The 19,306-nt window shown below is 46.2% G+C and overlaps 1 protein-coding gene across 7 annotated transcripts in view; it reads left to right on the top strand.

Moving 5' to 3' along the window:
• Positions 1 to 19,306, top strand: part of RALYL (RALY RNA binding protein like) — a 1,030,045-nt gene that overhangs the window by 887,734 nt on the left and 123,005 nt on the right. For 5 of the 7 annotated variants that reach the window (XM_069731544.1, XM_069731543.1, XM_069731547.1 and 2 more), the window contains one exon: positions 17,244 to 17,291. The exons of the other annotated variants lie outside the window; for them this stretch is intronic. In XM_069731544.1, coding sequence (XP_069587645.1) covers positions 17,244 to 17,291 — 48 coding nt within the window. The remainder of the gene's footprint in view (positions 1 to 17,243; positions 17,292 to 19,306) is intronic. 7 annotated transcript variants of the gene reach the window in all.

The raw sequence follows: 19,306 nt of genomic DNA on the forward strand, positions 1-19,306 counted from the left end.
ACAAAAACAAATCAGTGGGAGATTAATATTGCCCTTTCTGCTTGTGTGCCAGTCTTGACTCCTGGGTGTGCCATCTCTCTCTCTCTCCAATTGTGGGCCATAGAAAGCCTATTATTTTTTTAGCTTGATTTGGGATCCAAAATCTACCTGAAAAAATCACTACATCAATCAGTGGGAGATAAATATTGGCCTCTGGGCTTGTGTGCCACTCCTGACTCCTGTGTGCGTCATCTCTCACTCAGTGGGCCATAGAAAGCCTTTTTTTGTTTTATTTGTTTTCTAAATTCTCCCTGAAAAAATCATTTTATTTTATTTGGTTTCTAAATTCTTCCTGAAAAAATCATTTTATTCTATTTTTTTTTCCTAAAGTCTCCCTGAAAAAAAAAAACAAAAAAAAAACAAATCAGTGGGAGTTTAATATTGCCCTTTCTGCTTGTGTGCCAGTCTTGACTCCTGGGTGTGCCATCTCTCTCTCTCTCTCTCTCCAATTGTGGGCCATAGAAAGCCTATTATTTTTTTTAGCTTGATTTGGGTTCCAAAATCTACCTGAAAAAATCACTACATCAATCAGTGGGAGATAAATATTGGCCTCTGAGCTTGTGTGCCACTCCTGACTCCTGTGTGCGTCATCTCTCACTCAGTGGGCCATAGAAAGCCTTTTTTTGTTTTATTTGTTTTCTAAATTCTCCCTGAAAAAATCATTTTATTTTCTTTGGTTTCTAAATTCTTCCTGAAAAAATCATTTTATTCTATTTTTTTTTTCCTAAAGTCTCCCTGAAAAAAAAAAAAAAATCAGTGGGAGATTAATATTTACATTTGTGCTTCAGTGACAGTCCTGCGTGTGTGGCATCTTTCTCATTTGTTGCCACCAACAACAGAGTGTGTAACATTGTGCCTGATTTTCGTTGTGGTCTCACTCACCTGTAAAGGGGTAGCTAAATCATACTGAAGTTATAGCTCACCGTGTAATTTGTGTGACAGCAACAAATACCGTTAGTTTGTTTATGTTTTTAAAACAATGAGGAAGTATGGTGGAAGAGGTCGTGGCCGGGGGCGTTCATTGTCAGCTGGTAATGAGGGTAGTGGTAGTGGTGGAGCATCAGCTGGTCGTGGGAAAAAAAATATTGCACCTAAGTCTGGAGCTGTGGAGCCAGGTTCGTCGTCTGGCTACACAAGGCCTCGAACGCTCCCTTTTCTGGGAGTAGGAAAACCGCTTTTAAAGCCGGAGCAGCAAGAGCAAGTTTTGGCTTATCTTGCTGACTCAGCCTCTAGCTCTTTTGCCTCCTCTCGTGAAACTGGTAAAAGTAAAAGCAGCGCGTCGTTAGTGGATGTTCACGGTCAGGGACAAGTCGCTTCCTTGTCCTCTTCAGCAAAAACAACAACAGAGAAGAATGCAGCAGGCGACACAACGGGTTACTCCATGGAGCTCTTTACACATACCGTCCCTGGCTTAGAAAGTGAAGCAGTTAACAGTCCATGCCCATTACAAGTTGAATCTGACATGGAGTGCACTGATGCACAGCCACAGCCAGACTACTATGCTGGTCCTTTGACTCAGACCACAACATTGCCCTCGCAGGGTGCTGATCAAGAATCAGACGCTGATGAGACTATGTTGCCCCATCACGAACGCTATACCACCGACCGACACGGTGACACAGACGAAGTTGCACACGAGCTACAAGAAGAGGTAATAGATGACCCAGTTCTTGACCCCGATTGGCAGCCATTGGGGGAACAGGGTGCAGGCGGCAGCAGTTCTGAAGCGGAGGAGGAGGGGCCGCAGCAGGCATCAACATCGCAACAGGTTCCATCTGCCGGGCCCGTATCTTGCCCAAAACGCGTGGCAAAGCTAAAACCTGTTGGAGGACAGCGTGGCCATCCGGTTAAAGCTCAGTCTGCAATGCCTGAAAAGGTATCCGATGCTAGAAAGAGTGCAGTCTGGCATTTTTTTAAACAACATCCAATTGATCAGCGCAAAGTCATCTGTCAAAAATGTTCAACTACCTTAAGCAGAGGACAGAATCTGAAAAGTCTCAATACAAGTTGCATGCATAGACATTTAACCACCATGCATTTGCAAGCCTGGACTAACTACCAAACGTCCCTTAAGGTTGTAGCACCCTCGGCCAATGAAGCTAGTCAGCAACGCAACATCCCTTCCGGCAGTGTAGGGCCACCATTTTCCGCACCACCTGCAGTATCTGTGCAGGTTTCTTTGCCAGGCCAAAGCCGTCAGGGTCAGGGAATCACCAGTTTCGTAGTAGGAAACACTGCATCTAGGGCACCGGTGGCAACAATACCATCTCCCACCGTCTCTCAGTCTGCCATGTCCACCGGCACCCCCGCTAGTTCCACGATCTCCAGCTCTCCAGTCCAGCTCACCCTACATGAGACTATGGTTAGAAAAAGGAAGTACTTAGCCTCACATCCGCGTACACAGGGTTTGAACGCACACATAGCTAGACTAATCTCGTTAGAGATGATGCCCTACCGGTTAGTTGAAAGCGAAGCTTTCAAAGCCCTGATAGACTACGCTGTACCACGCTACGAGCTACCCAGTCGACACTTTTTTTCCAGAAAAGCCATCCCAGCCCTCCACCAGCATGTTAAAGAGCGCATCGTCCATGCACTCAGGCAATCTGTGAGCACAAAGGTGCACCTGACAACAGATGCATGGACCAGTAGGCATGGCCAGGGACGTTACGTGTCCATCACGGCACACTGGGTAAATGTGGTGGATGCAGGGTCCACAGGGGACAGCAAGTTTGGGACAGTTCTGCCTAGCCCACGGTCTAGGAAACAATTGGCTGTAGCCGTTCGCACCCCCTCCTCCTCCTCTTCGTCCTCCTGCAGAAGCGAGAGCTCGTCCACAGACCGCAGTCGCACAACCACTCCATCCGCAGCTGCCACTGTTGCACACCAGGTCTCCCATTATGGGGCAGCTACTGGCAAACGTCAGCAGGCTGTATTGGCTATGAAGTGTTTGGGCGACAACAGACACACCGCGGAAGTTCTGTCCGAGTTCTTGCAGAAAGAAACGCAGTCGTGGCTGGGCACTGTAGATCTTGAGGCAGGCAAGGTAGTGAGTGATAACGGAAGGAATTTCATGGCTGCCATCTCCCTTTCCCAACTGAAACACATTCCTTGCCTGGCTCACACCTTAAACCTGGTGGTGCAGTGCTTCCTGAAAAGTTATCCGGGGTTATCCGACCTGCTCCTCAAAGTGCGTGGACTTTGCTCACATATCCGCCGTTCGCCCGTACACTCCAGCCGTATGCAGACCTATCAGCGTTCTTTGAACCTTCCCCAGCATCGCCTAATCATAGACGTTGCAACAAGGTGGAACTCAACACTGCACATGCTTCAGAGACTGTGTGAACAGAGGCGGGCTGTTATGTTTTTGTGGGAGGATACACATACACGGGCAGGCAGTAGGATGGCAGACATGGAGTTGTCAGGTGTGCAGTGGTCGAAGATTCAAGACATGTGTCAAGTCCTTCAGTGTTTTGAGGAATGCACACGGCTGGTTAGTGCAGACAACGCCATAATAAGCATGAGCATCCCCCTAATGCGTCTGCTGATGCAAAGTTTGACGCACATAAAGGATCAGGCATCTGCAGCTGAGGAAGAGGAAAGCCTTGATGACAGTCAGCCATTGTCTGGCCAGGGCAGTGTACAGGACGAGGTAGCGGGCGAAGAGGAGGAGGAGGACGAGGAGGATGATGGGGATGATTATATTTTTAATGAGGAAGCTTTTCCGGGGCCACTGGAAATTGGTGGCGCGGCAAGGCCGGGTTCTGGTTTTTGGAGGGACACAAGTGACGTGGATTTGCCTGAAACTGCCCCTCAACCAAGCACAACCGCAGATTTGAAAACTGGAACTTTGGCCCACATGGCGGATTATGCCTTACGTATCCTCAAAAGGGACACACGCATAACTAAAATGATGAATGATGACGATTACTGGTTGGCCTGCCTCCTTGATCCTCGCTATAAAGGCAAATTGCAAAATATAATGCCACATGAGAACTTGGAACTAATATTAGCAACCAAACAATCAACTCTTGTTGACCGTTTGCTTCTGGCATTCCCTGCACACAGCGCCCGTGATCGTTCTCACACGAGCTGCAGGGGCCAGCAGACCAGAGGAGTTAGAGGGGCAGAAATCAGAAGTGGCGTTGGCCAGAGGGGTTTTCTGACCAGGTTGTGGAGTGATTTTGCTATGACCGCAGACAGGACAGGTACTGCAGCATCAATTCAAAGTGACAGGAGACAACATTTGTCCAGTATGGTTACAAACTATTTTTCATCCCTTATCGATGTTCTCCCTCAACCGTCATTCCCATTTGATTACTGCGCATCCAAATTAGACACCTGGCCAGAATTGGCAGAATATGCATTGCAGGAGCTTGCTTGCCCGGCAGCTAGTGTCCTATCAGAAAGAGTATTCAGTGCTGCAGGTTCAATACTAACAGAAAAAAGGACTCGTCTGGCTACCCAAAATGTAGATGATCTAACCTTCATTAAAATGAACCACAACTGGATTTCGAAATCTTTTGCCCCACCTCGCCCGGCTGACACCTAGCTTTCCTATGAAAAGGTCTTGCCTGTGGACTATTCTGAATGCCTTTTCCAATCTCGTAATTTTCTGCACCTGATTGTCCAGCATACGACATGTTTACACCTCACTAAATGGCCAAACTCCCCACACGGGGCCGTGGTATCGACACTTGGCGACAGCACCCGTGAGAGTGCAGTTTGTCTGAAGAGGTGGGTGAGCCCGCTTTTGGTCGACGGCACTGCCACTGGGTCCCTCCTAGTACAATAAAGTGTCTCTGGCGGTGGTGGTGCGCACCCAACGTCAGACACACCGTTGTAATATGAGGGGCCCTGGGCCTGTACCGCCGGCCACAAGACAGTTTCCCCCCACCCCAGCTCAAACAGTGCTCTACCACTTGCAAAATTATCTCACAGCTCCACCAATATTTAGTCTATGCGCTGACATCCTTCAATGCCTGCCACTGACAATACCATTGTATTGACATTTTTGTTATGTTAGGCCTTCGATGCCTGTCTGTGGTCACTCCTTCCACTAGGCCTCCACTGACCACACCACTGCTGCCCGTGTACCCCTGTAACCAATTTAAAATTGCCTACAGCCATGTGTTATTATTTTAGGCCTTCGATGCCTGTCTGCGGTGACTCCTTCCACTAGGCCTCCACTGACCACACCACTGCTGCCCGTGTACCCCTGGAACCAATTTAAAATTGCCTACAGCCATGTGTTATTATTTTAGGCCTTCGATGCCTGTCTGCGGTCACTCCTTCCACTAGGCCTCCACTGACCCCACCACTGCTGCCCATGTACCCCTGGAACCAATTTAAAATTGCCTACAGCCATGTGTTATTATTTTAGGCCTTCGATGCCTGTCTGCGGTGACTCCTTCCACTAGGCCTCCACTGACCACACCACTGCTGCCCGTGTACCCCTGGAACCAATTTAAAATTGCCTACAGCCATGTGTTATTATTTTAGGCCTTCGATGCCTGTCTGCGGTCACTCCTTCCACTAGGCCTCCACTGACCACACCACTGCTGCCCGTGTACCCCTGGAACCAATTTAAAATTGCCTACAGCCATGTGTTATTATTTTAGGCCTTCGATGCCTGTCTGCGGTGACTCCTTCCACTAGGCCTCCACTGACCACACCACTGCTGTCCGTGTACCCCTGGAACCAATTTAAAATTGCCTACAGCCATGTGTTATTATTTTAGGCCTTCGATGCCTGTCTGCGGTCACTCCTTCCACTAGGCCTCCACTGACCACACCACTGCTGCCCGTGTACCCCTGGAACCAATTTAAAATTGCCTACAGCCATGTGTTATTATTTTAGGCCTTCGATGCCTGTCTGCGGTCACTCCTTCCACTAGGCCTCCACTGACCACACCACTGCTGCCCGTGTACCCCTGGAACCAATTTAAAATTGCCTACAGCCATGTGTTATTATTTTAGGCCTTCGATGCCTGTCTGCGGTCACTCCTTCCACTAGGCCTCCACTGACCACACCACTGCTGCCCGTGTACCCCTGGAACCAATTTAAAATTGCCTACAGCCATGTGTTATTATTTTAGGCCTTCGATGCCTGTCTGCGGTGACTCCTTCCACTAGGCCTCCACTGACCACACCACTGCGACCCGTGTACCCCTGGAACCAATTTAAAATTGCCTACAGCCATGTGTTATTATTTTAGGCCTTCGATGCCTGTCTGCGGTCACTCCTTCCACTAGGCCTCCACTGACCACACCACTGCTGCCCGTGTACCCCTGGAACCAATTTAAAATTGCCTACAGCCATGTGTTATTATTTTAGGCCTTCGATGCCTGTCTGCGGTGACTCCTTCCACTAGGCCTCCACTGACCACACCACTGCTGCCCGTGTACCCTTGGAACCAATTTAAAATTGCCTACAGCCATGTGTTATTATTTTAGGCCTTCGATGCCTGTCTGCGGTCACTCCTTCCACTAGGCCTCCACTGACCACACCACTGCTGCCCGTGTACCCCTGGAACCAATTTAAAATTGCCTACAGCCATGTGTTATTATTTTAGGCCTTCGATGCCTGTCTGCGGTCACTCCTTCCACTAGGCCTCCACTGACCACACCACTGCTGCCCGTGTACCCCTGTAACCAATTTAAAATTGCCTACAGCCATGTGTTATTATTTTAGGCCTTCGATGCCTGTCTGCGGTCACTCCTTCCACTAGGCCTCCACTGACCACACCACTGCTGCCCGTGTACCCCTGGAACCAATTTAAAATTGCCTACAGCCATGTGTTATTATTTTAGGCCTTCGATGCCTGTCTGCGGTCACTCCTTCCACTAGGCCTCCACTGACCACACCACTGCTGCCCGTGTACCCCTGGAACCAATTTAAAATTGCCTACAGCCATGTGTTATTATTTTAGGCCTTCGATGCCTGTCTGCGGTCACTCCTTCCACTAGGCCTCCACTGACCACACCACTGCTGCCCGTGTACCCCTGTAACCAATTTAAAATTGCCTACAGCCATGTGTTATTATTTTAGGCCTTCGATGCCTGTCTGCGGTGACTCCTTCCACTAGGCCTCCACTGACCACACCACTGCTGCCCGTGTACCCCTGGAACCAATTTAAAATTGCCTACAGCCATGTGTTATTATTTTAGGCCTTCGATGCCTGTCTGCGGTCACTCCTTCCACTAGGCCTCCACTGACCACACCACTGCTGCCCGTGTACCCCTGGAACCAATTTAAAATTGCCTACAGCCATGTGTTATTATTTTAGGCCTTCGATGCCTGTCTGCGGTGACTCCTTCCACTAGGCATCCACTGACCACACCACTGCTGCCCGTGTACCCCTGGAACCAATTTAAAATTGCCTACAGCCATGTGTTATTATTTTAGGCCTTCGATGCCTGTCTGCGGTCACTCCTTCCACTAGGCCTCCACTGACCACACCACTGCTGCCCGTGTACCCCTGGAACCAATTTAAAATTGCCTACAGCCATGTGTTATTATTTTAGGCCTTCGATGCCTGTCTGCGGTGACTCCTTCCACTAGGCCTCCACTGACCACACCACTGCTGCCCGTGTACCCCTGGAACCAATTTAAAATTGCCTACAGCCATGTGTTATTATTTTAGGCCTTCGATGCCTGTCTGCGGTCACTCCTTCCACTAGGCCTCCACTGACCACACCACTGCGACCCGTGTACCCCTGGAACCAATTTAAAATTGCCTACAGCCATGTGTTATTATTTTAGGCCTTCGATGCCTGTCTGCGGTCACTCCTTCCACTAGGCCTCCACTGACCACACCACTGCTGCCCGTGTACCCCTGTAACCAATTTAAAATTGCCTACAGCCATGTGTTATTATTTTAGGCCTTCGATGCCTGTCTGTGGTCACTCCTTCCACTAGGCCTCCACTGACCACACCACTGCTGCCCGTGTACCCCTGGAACCAATTTAAAATTGCCTACAGCCATGTGTTATTATTTTAGGCCTTCGATGCCTGTCTGCGGTCACTCCTTCCACTAGGCCTCCACTGACCACACCACTGCTGCCCGTGTACCCCTGTAACCAATTTAAAATTGCCTACAGCCATGTGTTATTATTTTAGGCCTTCGATGCCTGTCTGCGGTCACTCCTTCCACTAGGCCTCCACTGACCACACCACTGCTGCCCGTGTACCCCTGTAACCAATTTAAAATTGCCTACAGCCATGTGTTATTATTTTAGGCCTTCGATGCCTGTCTGCGGTCACTCCTTCCACTAGGCCTCCACTGACCACACCACTGCTGCCCGTGTACCCCTGGAACCAACATCAGAAAATATAAAAATAAGTATTTTGCTTATAAAAAAGAAAATACTGGAGAGATATCAAATGCAGACATTTTAACATTAAAAACAAACACATACAACAAAAATCTGGTACAGTACTAAAAATGGCCACCAGCTACAATAACTTTCTCCTGCAAGTAGTTAACTGAAAGGTTTTTTCAATTTTAAACACAGATATGGCATCCACCGAGTGTTGTCCTGTCGCGTCTTCTTTATATTATTGCCAAGAAGATGCAAAACAATGAAAATAATAAAATCATTATTTACCAAAAAAATAGAGTAAGACAAAACCACATTGCAAATAAACATTCATTACAAATAAAGAAGCAGGGCACGTCCGAGGGTGAGTATATACCTAATAAGAATATAATCACCCTCGGACGCGCCCTGCTTCTTTCCGACAGCCTTCCTTCCTAAGAATCAGCCCTTCCGTGGTGTAGAGAGAGGGTTTGTTACACTCCAAGGTGTTCCCCAGGTTGCCTTTCCTGAGCTTCGATCTTCCGACTCTCGTTTAGTAGTTGTTGGAAACTACGCTGCATTGGGCCTACAAATTGGGTATGGGGTGTAGAGAGATGGTGTGTTCCACTCCAAGGTGTTCCCCAGGTTGCCTTTCCTGAGCTTCGATCTTCCGGCTCTCGTTTAGTAGTTGTTGGAAACTACGCTGCATTAGGCCTACAAATTGGGTATGGGGTGTAGAGAGATGGTGTGTTCCACTGTAGAGAGATGGTGTGTTCCACTCCAAGGTGTTCCCCAGGTTTCCTCTCCATTGCTTCGATCTTCCGGCTCTCGTTTAGTAGTTGTTGGAAACTACGCTGCATTAGGCCTACAAATTGGGTATGGGGTGTAGAGAGATGGTGTGTTACACTCCAAGGTGTTCCCCAGGTTTCCTCTCCATTGCTTCGATCTTCCGGCTCTCGTTTAGTAGTCGTTGGAAACTACGCTGCATTAGGCCTACAAATTGGGTATGGGGTGTAGAGAGATGGTGTGTTACACTCCAAGGTGTTCCCCAGATTTCCTCTCCATTGCTTCGATCTTCCGGCTCTCGTTTAGTAGTTGTTGGAAACTACGCTGCATTGGGCCTACAAATTGGGTATGGGGTGTAGAGAGATGGTGTGTTCCACTCCAAGGTGTTCTCCAGGTTGCCTTTCCTGAGCTTCGATCTTCCTGCTCTCGTTTAGTAGTTGTTGGAAACTACGCTGCATTAGGCCTACAAATTGGGTATGGGGTGTATAGAGATGGTGTGTTACACTCCAAGGTGTTCCCCAGGTTTCCTCTCCATTGCTTCGATCTTCCGGCTCTCGTTTAGTAGTTGTTGGAAACTACGCTGCATTAGGCCTACAAATTGGGTATGGGGTGTAGAGAGATGGTGTGTTCCACTCCAAGGTGTTCCCCAGGTTTCCTCTCCATTGCTTCGATCTTCCGGCTCTCGTTTAGTAGTTGTTGGAAACTACGCTGCATTGGGCCTACAAATTGGGTATGGGCTGTAGAGAGATGGTGTGTTCCACTCCAAGGTGTTCTCCAGGTTGCCTTTCCTGAGCTTCGATCTTCCGGCTCTCGTTTAGTAGTTGTTGGAAACTACGCTGCATTAGGCCTACAAATTGGGTATGGGGTGTAGAGAGATGGTGTGTTACACTCCAAGGTGTTCCCCAGGTTTCCTCTCCATTGCTTCGATCTTCCGGCTCTCGTTTAGTAGTTGTTGGAAACTACGCTGCATTAGGCCTACAAATTGGGTATGGGGTGTAGAGAGATGGTGTGTTCCACTGTAGAGAGATGGTGTGTTCCACTCCAAGGTGTTCCCCAGGTTTCCTCGCCAATGCTTCGATCATCATGCTCTCGTTTAGTAGTTGTTGGAAACTACGCTGCATTAGGCCTACAAATTGGGTATGGGGTGTAGAGAGATGGTGTGTTCCACTCCAAGGTGTTCTCCAGGTTGCCTTTCCTGAACTTCTATCTTCAGGCTCTCATTAAATTGTGGTTAAACGGAACAACTGCATTTGGCGTACTAGTTGGTTTGGGGCCTACTATCGGTGTCTGCCGCTCCTTGCTGTTCTCCTGGTTTCCTGTCCTGAAATTCCGTTTTCAGGCGCTCGTTAAGTAGTTGTTAATGTTAGACTGCATTTGGCCTACTAGTTGGGTTGGGGCCTACTATCGGTGTCTGCCACTCCTTGCTGTTCTCCTCCACTGAACAAAGCTGTGCCGCCTGTTTACTACTGTTGCCAATTTTGAACTGCATTTCGACTACTTACTGATTTGGGCCTACTCTCTGTGTCAGCCTCTCATTCCAGTTGTCCTCCACTGCAATGCCCCCTGATTAGTCCTGTGTTACCAATTTTGAACTGCATTTAGCCCACTTTATTCTTTGGGCCTATATCTGTGTTTCCTCCTCATCCTGCCCATTGCCCAGCCAGTGATAGATGAGTCTGCTGGTACATTGACCCATAACGCAACATTTCCCGTGCACGCTACACTGCAAGATTGTGACCCTGCTGAAAGTCAGGTCCCCCTTCCCGCATACCATACCACCTTACACGGGGACAAACAGGAAGGTGCAGATGAAAGTGCAGGTTCCTTCATCAGGTGGGGGGAGGAATACTAGTTGGCGACGTCACTGGCACAGGGCCTCTCATGGTACGCAAAAGTGTTGCTGCCGGTGGGAGGCGCCCCCGCCGTGCAAACACACCGCTGTACTTTGAGGGGCCCTGTGCCAGTGCCAATGCCAACGAGTGGGCCCCCCCTGCTTTCTCAGGTTCACAGCACTTGCAAAGTTGAAATACTTACCTCTCCCTGCTCCACTGCCGTGACGTGGTCCAGATTTCCTGGGCCCACTAATTACTTGAACCAGCCCTACCCACCACAACTTTAGCCAAATGACCCCCAATTTCAAATGCCTTCCAATTATTATAAGGTAAATTACGCTTGACAAGCTTCATTAAGAAGAATGGATGGTTTTGACATTAAAATGAGCACTCTAGGTGTTTTCCTGGCCCCCACTCACTGCCGACTATGCTGCCCCATTGACTTGCATTGGGTTTCGTGTTTCGGTCGATCCCGACTTTACGTCATAATCGGCCGATTTCACTCGACCCGACTTTTGAGATAGTCGGGTTTCGCGAAACCCGGCTCGACTCTAAAAAGGTCAAGGTCGCTCAACTCTAGTTGGGACAGTTATTTCAGTGGTAGCAGTATGGTAGTATTGCTAAAGGGAATCTGTCAGCAGGTTTTTGCTATGTAATCTGATGACAACATGGGTCATATAGTAGGGATTAAAATACAGGTTTCAGTGATGTATCATTTTTCAGGCTGTGTGATGTTGTTTACTTGCAATGAAGGTTTTATCACTAGGACATTTTCATTCCTTATCCTAGTTGGCACATGAGGACCGGTCCCTCCTTTGATAAGCAGCTCACTGTCAGTACTCAGTACATATAGAAAGCCTGGTGTGGGCAGGGTAAACTGTGGTGTGGGCAGGGTTAGCTTTCTCAGCTCTGCTTCATGATAAATCTAAGAACTCTGATTGTATTACATCTATTGCACCAAGTAAACTTTGTGATACATCGTTGGAATCAGGGTCTCTTTGCCTACATTATGCTACTCTCAGATGAGAATGCAAAAACTTGCTGACAGATTCCATTTAAGTCCCTACTGTATAGTATATGCTGGCATTGTGACATTGGTTGCATTGGTGTCGGAAACCTAGATTTTCTTAATCAGTAGTATGGCGATATTTGTTTTTTATTAACTGTATGCTTGTGTTACTTATAGGTGTAGTATAAATCATTTTGAGAAAAGCGAACATTACAAAATCCTTGTGGTAGTGGTAAGCCCAGGTCTAAAATTATATCTAGAGCCCACTGATATACGTATTCCAATATTGAATCCCATCGGTCATTGTCGATCCCCCCCAAGTCATTTTCCCTTTTTGCTCTGGCTCTAATAGGGTGCCCCTCCAAGAAAGAGAATAGAAGGAATTCGTATATTCCCGAGATCGCCCCCTTCATGCCGCCCCCCATAAGAATAAAGTCCAGCATGAGATCTACCTGTATTTCCACAGGCCCTCTCCTGCACTGTGCCTGAGAAATGTGGCTATACTGATACACCTCAGAGTTTGGCAGTAGAAATTCTTCCTGCAGGACCTTGAAATTCTTAATTCTACCCCGGTGTAAAATTTGTCCCATCCGAGAAATACCTGCCTCTATCCAACCATGGAATCCCGACATCTGTCTGAACTCTTGTAGAAAACAGTTATTCCAGATGGGAGAAAACCTAGTAAGTGCCCTTACTCCCCTAATTCCCTTTACTTTATCCTCAGATCTGCAATGAACTTTTCTCCGGCCCCAGGACAGATTCCCAGGGACCGTGGTGCTCGGGCCGGCAGCTTGGTTTTGATAATTGCCGGCCCTTTCATTTCTTCTTGCTCTGTGAGCACGAGCAAACAACATTCACTACTCAACACTGCAGCACGTGCAATGAAAAATTACGTACTGGCCAGTGGCAGCGTCAGGATCTACTTTGTGGGTGGAGTTAGTGTGCAATGTGCTACTGTCCCAAAGAAGAAGACAGCAGCGTAAACCTTTTGCCTCTTCCTGTGATGTATATACCACAGCCTGCGTGTGTCTCCTAGTGTGATGTATACATCACTGCCCCTGTGTCTCTTCCTGTGATATATATACTGCAGCCACTGTGTCACTTCCTGTGATATATACTGCTGCCCCTGTGTCACTTCCTGTGATATATATACTGCTGCCCCTGTGTCACTTCCTGTGATGTATATACTGCTGCCCCTGTGTCACTTCCTGTGATATATATACTGCAGCCACTGTGTCACTTCCTGTGATATATACTGCTGCCCGTGTCACTTCCTGTGATATATATACTGCTGCCCCTGTGTCACTTCCTGTGATGTATATACTGCTGCCCCTGTGTCACTTCCTGTGATATATATATACTGCAGCCCCTGTGTCACTTCCTGTGATATATACTGCAGCCCCTGTGTCACTTCCTGTGATATATATACTGCTGCCCCTGTGTCACTTCCTGTGATGTATATACTGCTGCACCTGTCACTTCCTGTGATATATATACTGCAGCCCCTCTGTCTCTTCCTGTGATATATACTGCTGCCCCTGTGTCACTTCCTGTGATGTATATACTGCAGCCCCTGTGTCACTTCCTGTGATATATATACTTCTGCCCCTGTGTCACTTCCTGTGATATATACTGCAGCCCCTGCGTCACTTCCTGTGATATATATACTGCTGCCCCTGTGTCACTTCCTGTGATGTATATACTGCTGCACCTGTCACTTCCTGTGATATATATACTGCAGCCCCTCTGTCTCTTCCTGTGATATATACTGCTGCCCCTGTGTCACTTCCTGTGATGTATATACTGCTGCCCCTGTGTCACTTCCTGTGATATATACTGCAGCCCCTGTGTCACTTCCTGTGATATATATACTGCAGCCCCTGTGTCACTTCCTGTGATATATATACTGCAGCCCCTGTGTCACTTCCTGTGATATATATACTGCAGCCCCTGTGTCACTTCCTGTGATATATATACTGCAGCCCCTCTGTCTCTTCCTGTGATATATATACTGCAGCCCCTGTGTCACTTCCTGTGATGTATATACTGCTGCCCCTGTGTCACTTCCTGTGATATATACTGCAGCCCCTGTGTCACTTCCTGTGATGTATATACTGCTGCCCCTGTGTCACTTCCGGTGATGTATATACTGCTGCCCCTGTGTCATTTCCTGTGATATATATACTGCAGCCCCTGTGTCACTTCCTGTGATATATATACTGCTGCCCCTGTGTCACTTCCGGTGATGTATATACTGCTGCCCCTGTGTCATTTCCTGTGATATATATACTGCAGCCCCTGTGTCATTTCCTGTGATATATATACTGCAGCCCCTCTGTCTCTTCCGGTGATGTATATACTGCAGCCCCTGTGTCACTTCCTGTGATATATATACTGCTGCCCCTGTGTCATGTCACTTCCTGTGATGTATATACTGCAGCCCCTGTGTCACTTCCTGTGATGTATATACTGCTGCCCCTGTGTCTCTTCGTGTAATGTACATACCACAGCCCCATGTCTCCTGTGATGTATATACCTAAGTCTCATGTCTCCTGTGTATATATTTCAGGTGCAGTGTATTGTTTGTGAAGTATATACTCTAGCCCTAGTGTGTACTATGGGATATACACTACCGTTCAAAATTTTGGGGTCACCCAGATAATTTTGTGTTTTCCATGAAAATTCATACTTTTATTAATCAAATGAGTTGCCAAATGAATTGAAAATCTAGTCCAGACATTGACAAGGTTCGAAAAAAAGATTTTTATTTGAAATAATAATTTTCTCCTTCAAACTTTGCTTTCGTCAAAGATTGCTCCCTTTGCAGCAATTTCAGCATTGCAGACCTTTGGCATTCTAGCAGTTAGTTTGCTGAGGTAATCTGGAGAAATCTCACCCCATGTTTCCAAAAGCCCCTCCCACAAATTGGTTTGGCTTGATGGGCACTTTATGCACCATATGGTCAAGTTGCTCCCACAACAGCTCAATGGGGTTGAGATCTGGTGACTGCGTTGGCCACTCCATTACAGATAGAATACCAGCTGCCTGCTTCTTCCCTAAATAGTTCTTGCATAACTTGGAGGTGTGCTTTGGGTCATTGTCCTGTTGTAGGATGAAATTGGCTCCAATCAAGCGCTGTCCACAGGGTATGGCATGGTGTTGCAAAATGGAGTGATAGCCTTCCTTATTCAATATCCCTTTTACCTTGTACAAATCTCCCAATTTACCAGCACCAAAGCAACCCCAGACCATCATGTTACCTCCACCATGCTTGACAGATGGCGTCAGACACCCTTCCAGCATTTTTTCAGTTGTTCTGCGTCTCACAAATGTTCTTCTGTGTAATCCAAACACCTCAGACTTAGATTCGCCTGTCCATAACCCTTTTTTCCAATCTTCCTCTGTCCAATATCTGTGTTCTTTTGACCATATTAATCTTTTCCTTTTATTAGCCAGTCTCAGATATGGCTTTTTCTTTGCCACTCTGCCCTGAAGGCCAGCATCCCGGAGTCGCCTCTTCACTGTAGACATTGACACTGGCGTTTTGCGTGTACTATATAATGAAGCTGCCAGTTGAGGACCTGTGAGGCGTCGATTTCTCAAACTACGGACTCTAATGTACGTGTCTTGTTGCTCAGTTGTGCATCGGGGCCTCCCACTTCCCCTTCTACTCTGGTTAGAGCCTGTTTGTGCTCTCCTCTGAAGGGAGTAGTACACACCGTTGTAGGAAATCTTCAGTTTCTTGGCAATTTCTCGCATGAAATAGCCTTCATTTCTAAGAAGAAGAATAGACTGTCGAGTTTAACATGAAAGTTCTTTTTTTTCTGGCCATTTTGAGAGTTTAATGGAACCAACTAATATGATGCTCCAGATTCTCAATTAGCTCAAAGGATGGTCAGGTTTATAGGTTCTCTAATTAGCCAAACTGTTTTCAGCTGTGCTAACATACTTGCACAAGTGTTTTCAAGGGTATTCTAACCATCCATTAGCCTTCTAACACAGTTAGCAAACACAAAGTACCACAAGAACACTGGAGTGCTGGCTGGTGGAAATGGGCCTCTATACACCTATGAAGATATAGCATTACAAACCAGACATTTGCAGCCACAATAGTCATTTACCACATTAACATTATTAATGTTAGCTTTATTGGGAAAAAAAATTATTTTCTTTCAAAAATAAGGAAATTTCTAAGTGACCCTAAACTTTTACAAGTTAGTGCATATACTCCTGCTCCAATGTATCCTAACTTCCTAAGTAATGTATATATTCCTGCCCCAGTGTCACTTTCATGATATACAGCAGTCTCAGTGTCTCTTCATATACACAACAATCTTGGTGTCTCCTTTGTGATGCAAATTCAGCAGTCTTGTGTTTCCTATATCATGCATATACAGCAGTCTCGGTGTTTCCTATGTGATCTAGGAACAGCAGTCTTGGTGTCTCCTATGTGATGTATATATGAGTTTCTGTTTTTCCTATATGACGTATTTAAGTCAGTCTTGGTACCTCCTATTTGATGTGGTAAGGTTGCAGTTGAAAAAGAATCAGAAATTCTGGCGTAAATTAATAAAATTTGAACAATCACATCAAAATCCACCTTGTAGTTTACCTATCATATAGAATGTATGCTCAAAATGGGCAGGACTATACTTTGTCTTATATACAGTATGTGTATATGATACATTTTTGCTCTGTATTTGGATAAGTGCACCCTCTTTTATAGAGGGATTATATTATTATTATTACTATTGGCATTACTGCACAATGGGACTAAATAAATAAAGAGAAACAAAATCACAATAATACAAATAACTGATGAGGCATAAAATGTAAGCCGTTAATTTTTTCTGAGTTTTTCAGAACTCCGCATTTTGCATGTTAATATTTTCGCCTGTGTGTGCAAATAACATTACAGGGTGAATCATTCTGCTTATGCATCTAAGATCAGAACACAACCACTATTAATACTATTAATATTCATCCACATCTCACAATGATACAATATGCAAATAATTTGTTCTCTATAAATTTGTTCTATGCTGCCTGAAAGGTATTTCATTAGATGGTGTTCTGTCGTAATGGTAAAGTAGTTTGATGTGACATTGTAGACTGCTGAAAAATTACCATACTTAACTAATCTTATGTGCACTTCCAGAAAATAGGCTGTAAATGATGCCTTTCAGTATGGAACTAAATTGCAATGTTCATTCAGCAGACATCAATGGATGTAATTATTTTAGGCACCAGATCATTATTGTTCTTTGTTTTCTTTTCACAGCACATATGAGTTTGATTACGATTACTATCGGGAAGATTTCTACAATCGGTATGTGCAGTTTTTTATACTTTTAAGTACAAATATATCTGCACCATGTAAATACATTTCGGATTAATATTTAGCTACTTTAGCCCCCAGAAATATCCTTCCTCATTTAATGTAGACAACTGACAACTCTCTAACTAAACCCATGATGGTCAAGTAGTAGACTGCAATATAAAGGTAAATCTAATGACACTCCTTCACATTTGAAGGCTTCGATGCGTCTGAGAGCCATCTTGTTCTCGTTAGGTGGACCACTCTTGTTTTCTTTGAGAAAGCCGTCAAGAGACATCTCTGCTGGTGAATTATCTCTGAGAGCAAAGTGATCGTCAGTCCAAAATTGGACATGCCCAATCAACTCTATTGACAAATAGTTGGCCGATAAATCTGTACAAATTAGACTGTCAGTAGGACCAGTCAATATCATCAGGTGGGACCAACATTAATATGTGTTTTGGAGCCTTAAAGGGAACCTGTCACCCCGAAAATCGTGGGTGAGCTAAGCCCACCGGCATCAGGGGCTTATCTGCAGCATTCTGTAATGCTGTAGATAAGCCCCCGATGTTACGTGAAAGAGGAGAAAAAGACGTTATATTATACTCACCCAGGGGCGGTCCCGCTGCTGGTCAGGTCGGATGGGTGTCTCCGGTCCGCTGCGGCACCTCCCATCTTCATTACAATACGTCCTCTTCTGATCTTCAGCCACGGCTCCGGCGCAGACGTACTTTGCTCTGCCCTCTTGAGGGCAGAGGATAGTACTGCAGTGCGCAGGCGCCGGAAAGGTCAGAGGCCCGGCGCCTGCGCACTGCAGTACTTTGTCTTCCCTCAAGAGGGCAGAGCAAAGTACGCCTGCGCCGGAGCCGTGGCTGAAGATCAGAAGAGGACGTCTTGTAATGAAGATGGGAGGCGCCGCAGCGGACCAGAGACACCCATCCGACCTGACCAGCAGCGGGACCGCCCCTGGGTGAGTATAATATAACGTCTTTTTCTCCTCTTTCACGTAACATCGGGGGCTTATCTACAGCATTACAGAATGCTGTAGATAAGCCCCTGATGCCGGTGGGCTTAGCTCACCCGCGATTTTCGGGGTGACAGGTTCCCTTTAAGACTTTGGACTAGGAAAGGAAATCTCAATAGATGGACAGTTGGACACCAAGCTGTTCTTTTGCTAGTTTTATGTTTCACCAGACTCGTTTTCAGTGCAATGCTTATTGACAAATCAAGTAGTGCTTCTGGAGTCTGGGCCAGAAGTATTAGCTAGTTTGTGTCTCACATACTGTCAGATGGCTAACATAGCTTCTAGCCCAGGGCAGGGCAGAGGGGTGATATACACTTACTCTAGGAAGAAGTAACAGCTGTAGGTAAAGTATAGTGACAGCTATGACCATAAAGGAGGCAACATGGTATACTACATGGGCAAAAGTATTGAGAGACCAACAGATTACAACTATAGTAGGTTTATACAAATGTAAATCTGTATTTATGGGCATTAATATGAAGTTGATCCCCCATTAAAAGTAAAACAGTTTCCACTCTTCTGGGAAAGTTTTCTACAAGATTTTGTAGTGTTCCTGTGGGAATTTTTGCACATTTATCCAAAATGAGAGGTCAGACACTGAGGTTGGGCAAGGGGGGCCTGGCTTGCAATCTCCATTTTTAGTTCATGTCAAAAGCTTTCGATGGGGTTAAGGTAAGAACTCTGTGTGGCCAGTCAAGTACTTCCAAAACAAAATCTCCCAATCATGTCTTTATGGACTTTGCTTTGTGCACTGGACACAGCCATGCTGGTGTAGAAAAGAATCCTCCCCAAACTGTATCCATAAAGTTGTAAGCTATACTTGTCCAACATGTCTTGTTATGCTGAAGCATTAAGTTCCCTTCACTGCAACTAAAGGGCTTTGGCCGACCCATGACAAACACCTCCATAGAATTATTCCTTCACCACCAATATTTACAGTTGGCACAATGTAAGCAGGTAATTAACGTTCTCCTCACATTCTCAAAAACAAGGATCATCCATC

The sequence above is a fragment of the Ranitomeya imitator genome, chromosome 6 (genome assembly GCF_032444005.1).
Source record: "Ranitomeya imitator isolate aRanImi1 chromosome 6, aRanImi1.pri, whole genome shotgun sequence".
In the NCBI taxonomy this organism is placed as follows: domain Eukaryota; kingdom Metazoa; phylum Chordata; class Amphibia; order Anura; family Dendrobatidae; genus Ranitomeya; species Ranitomeya imitator.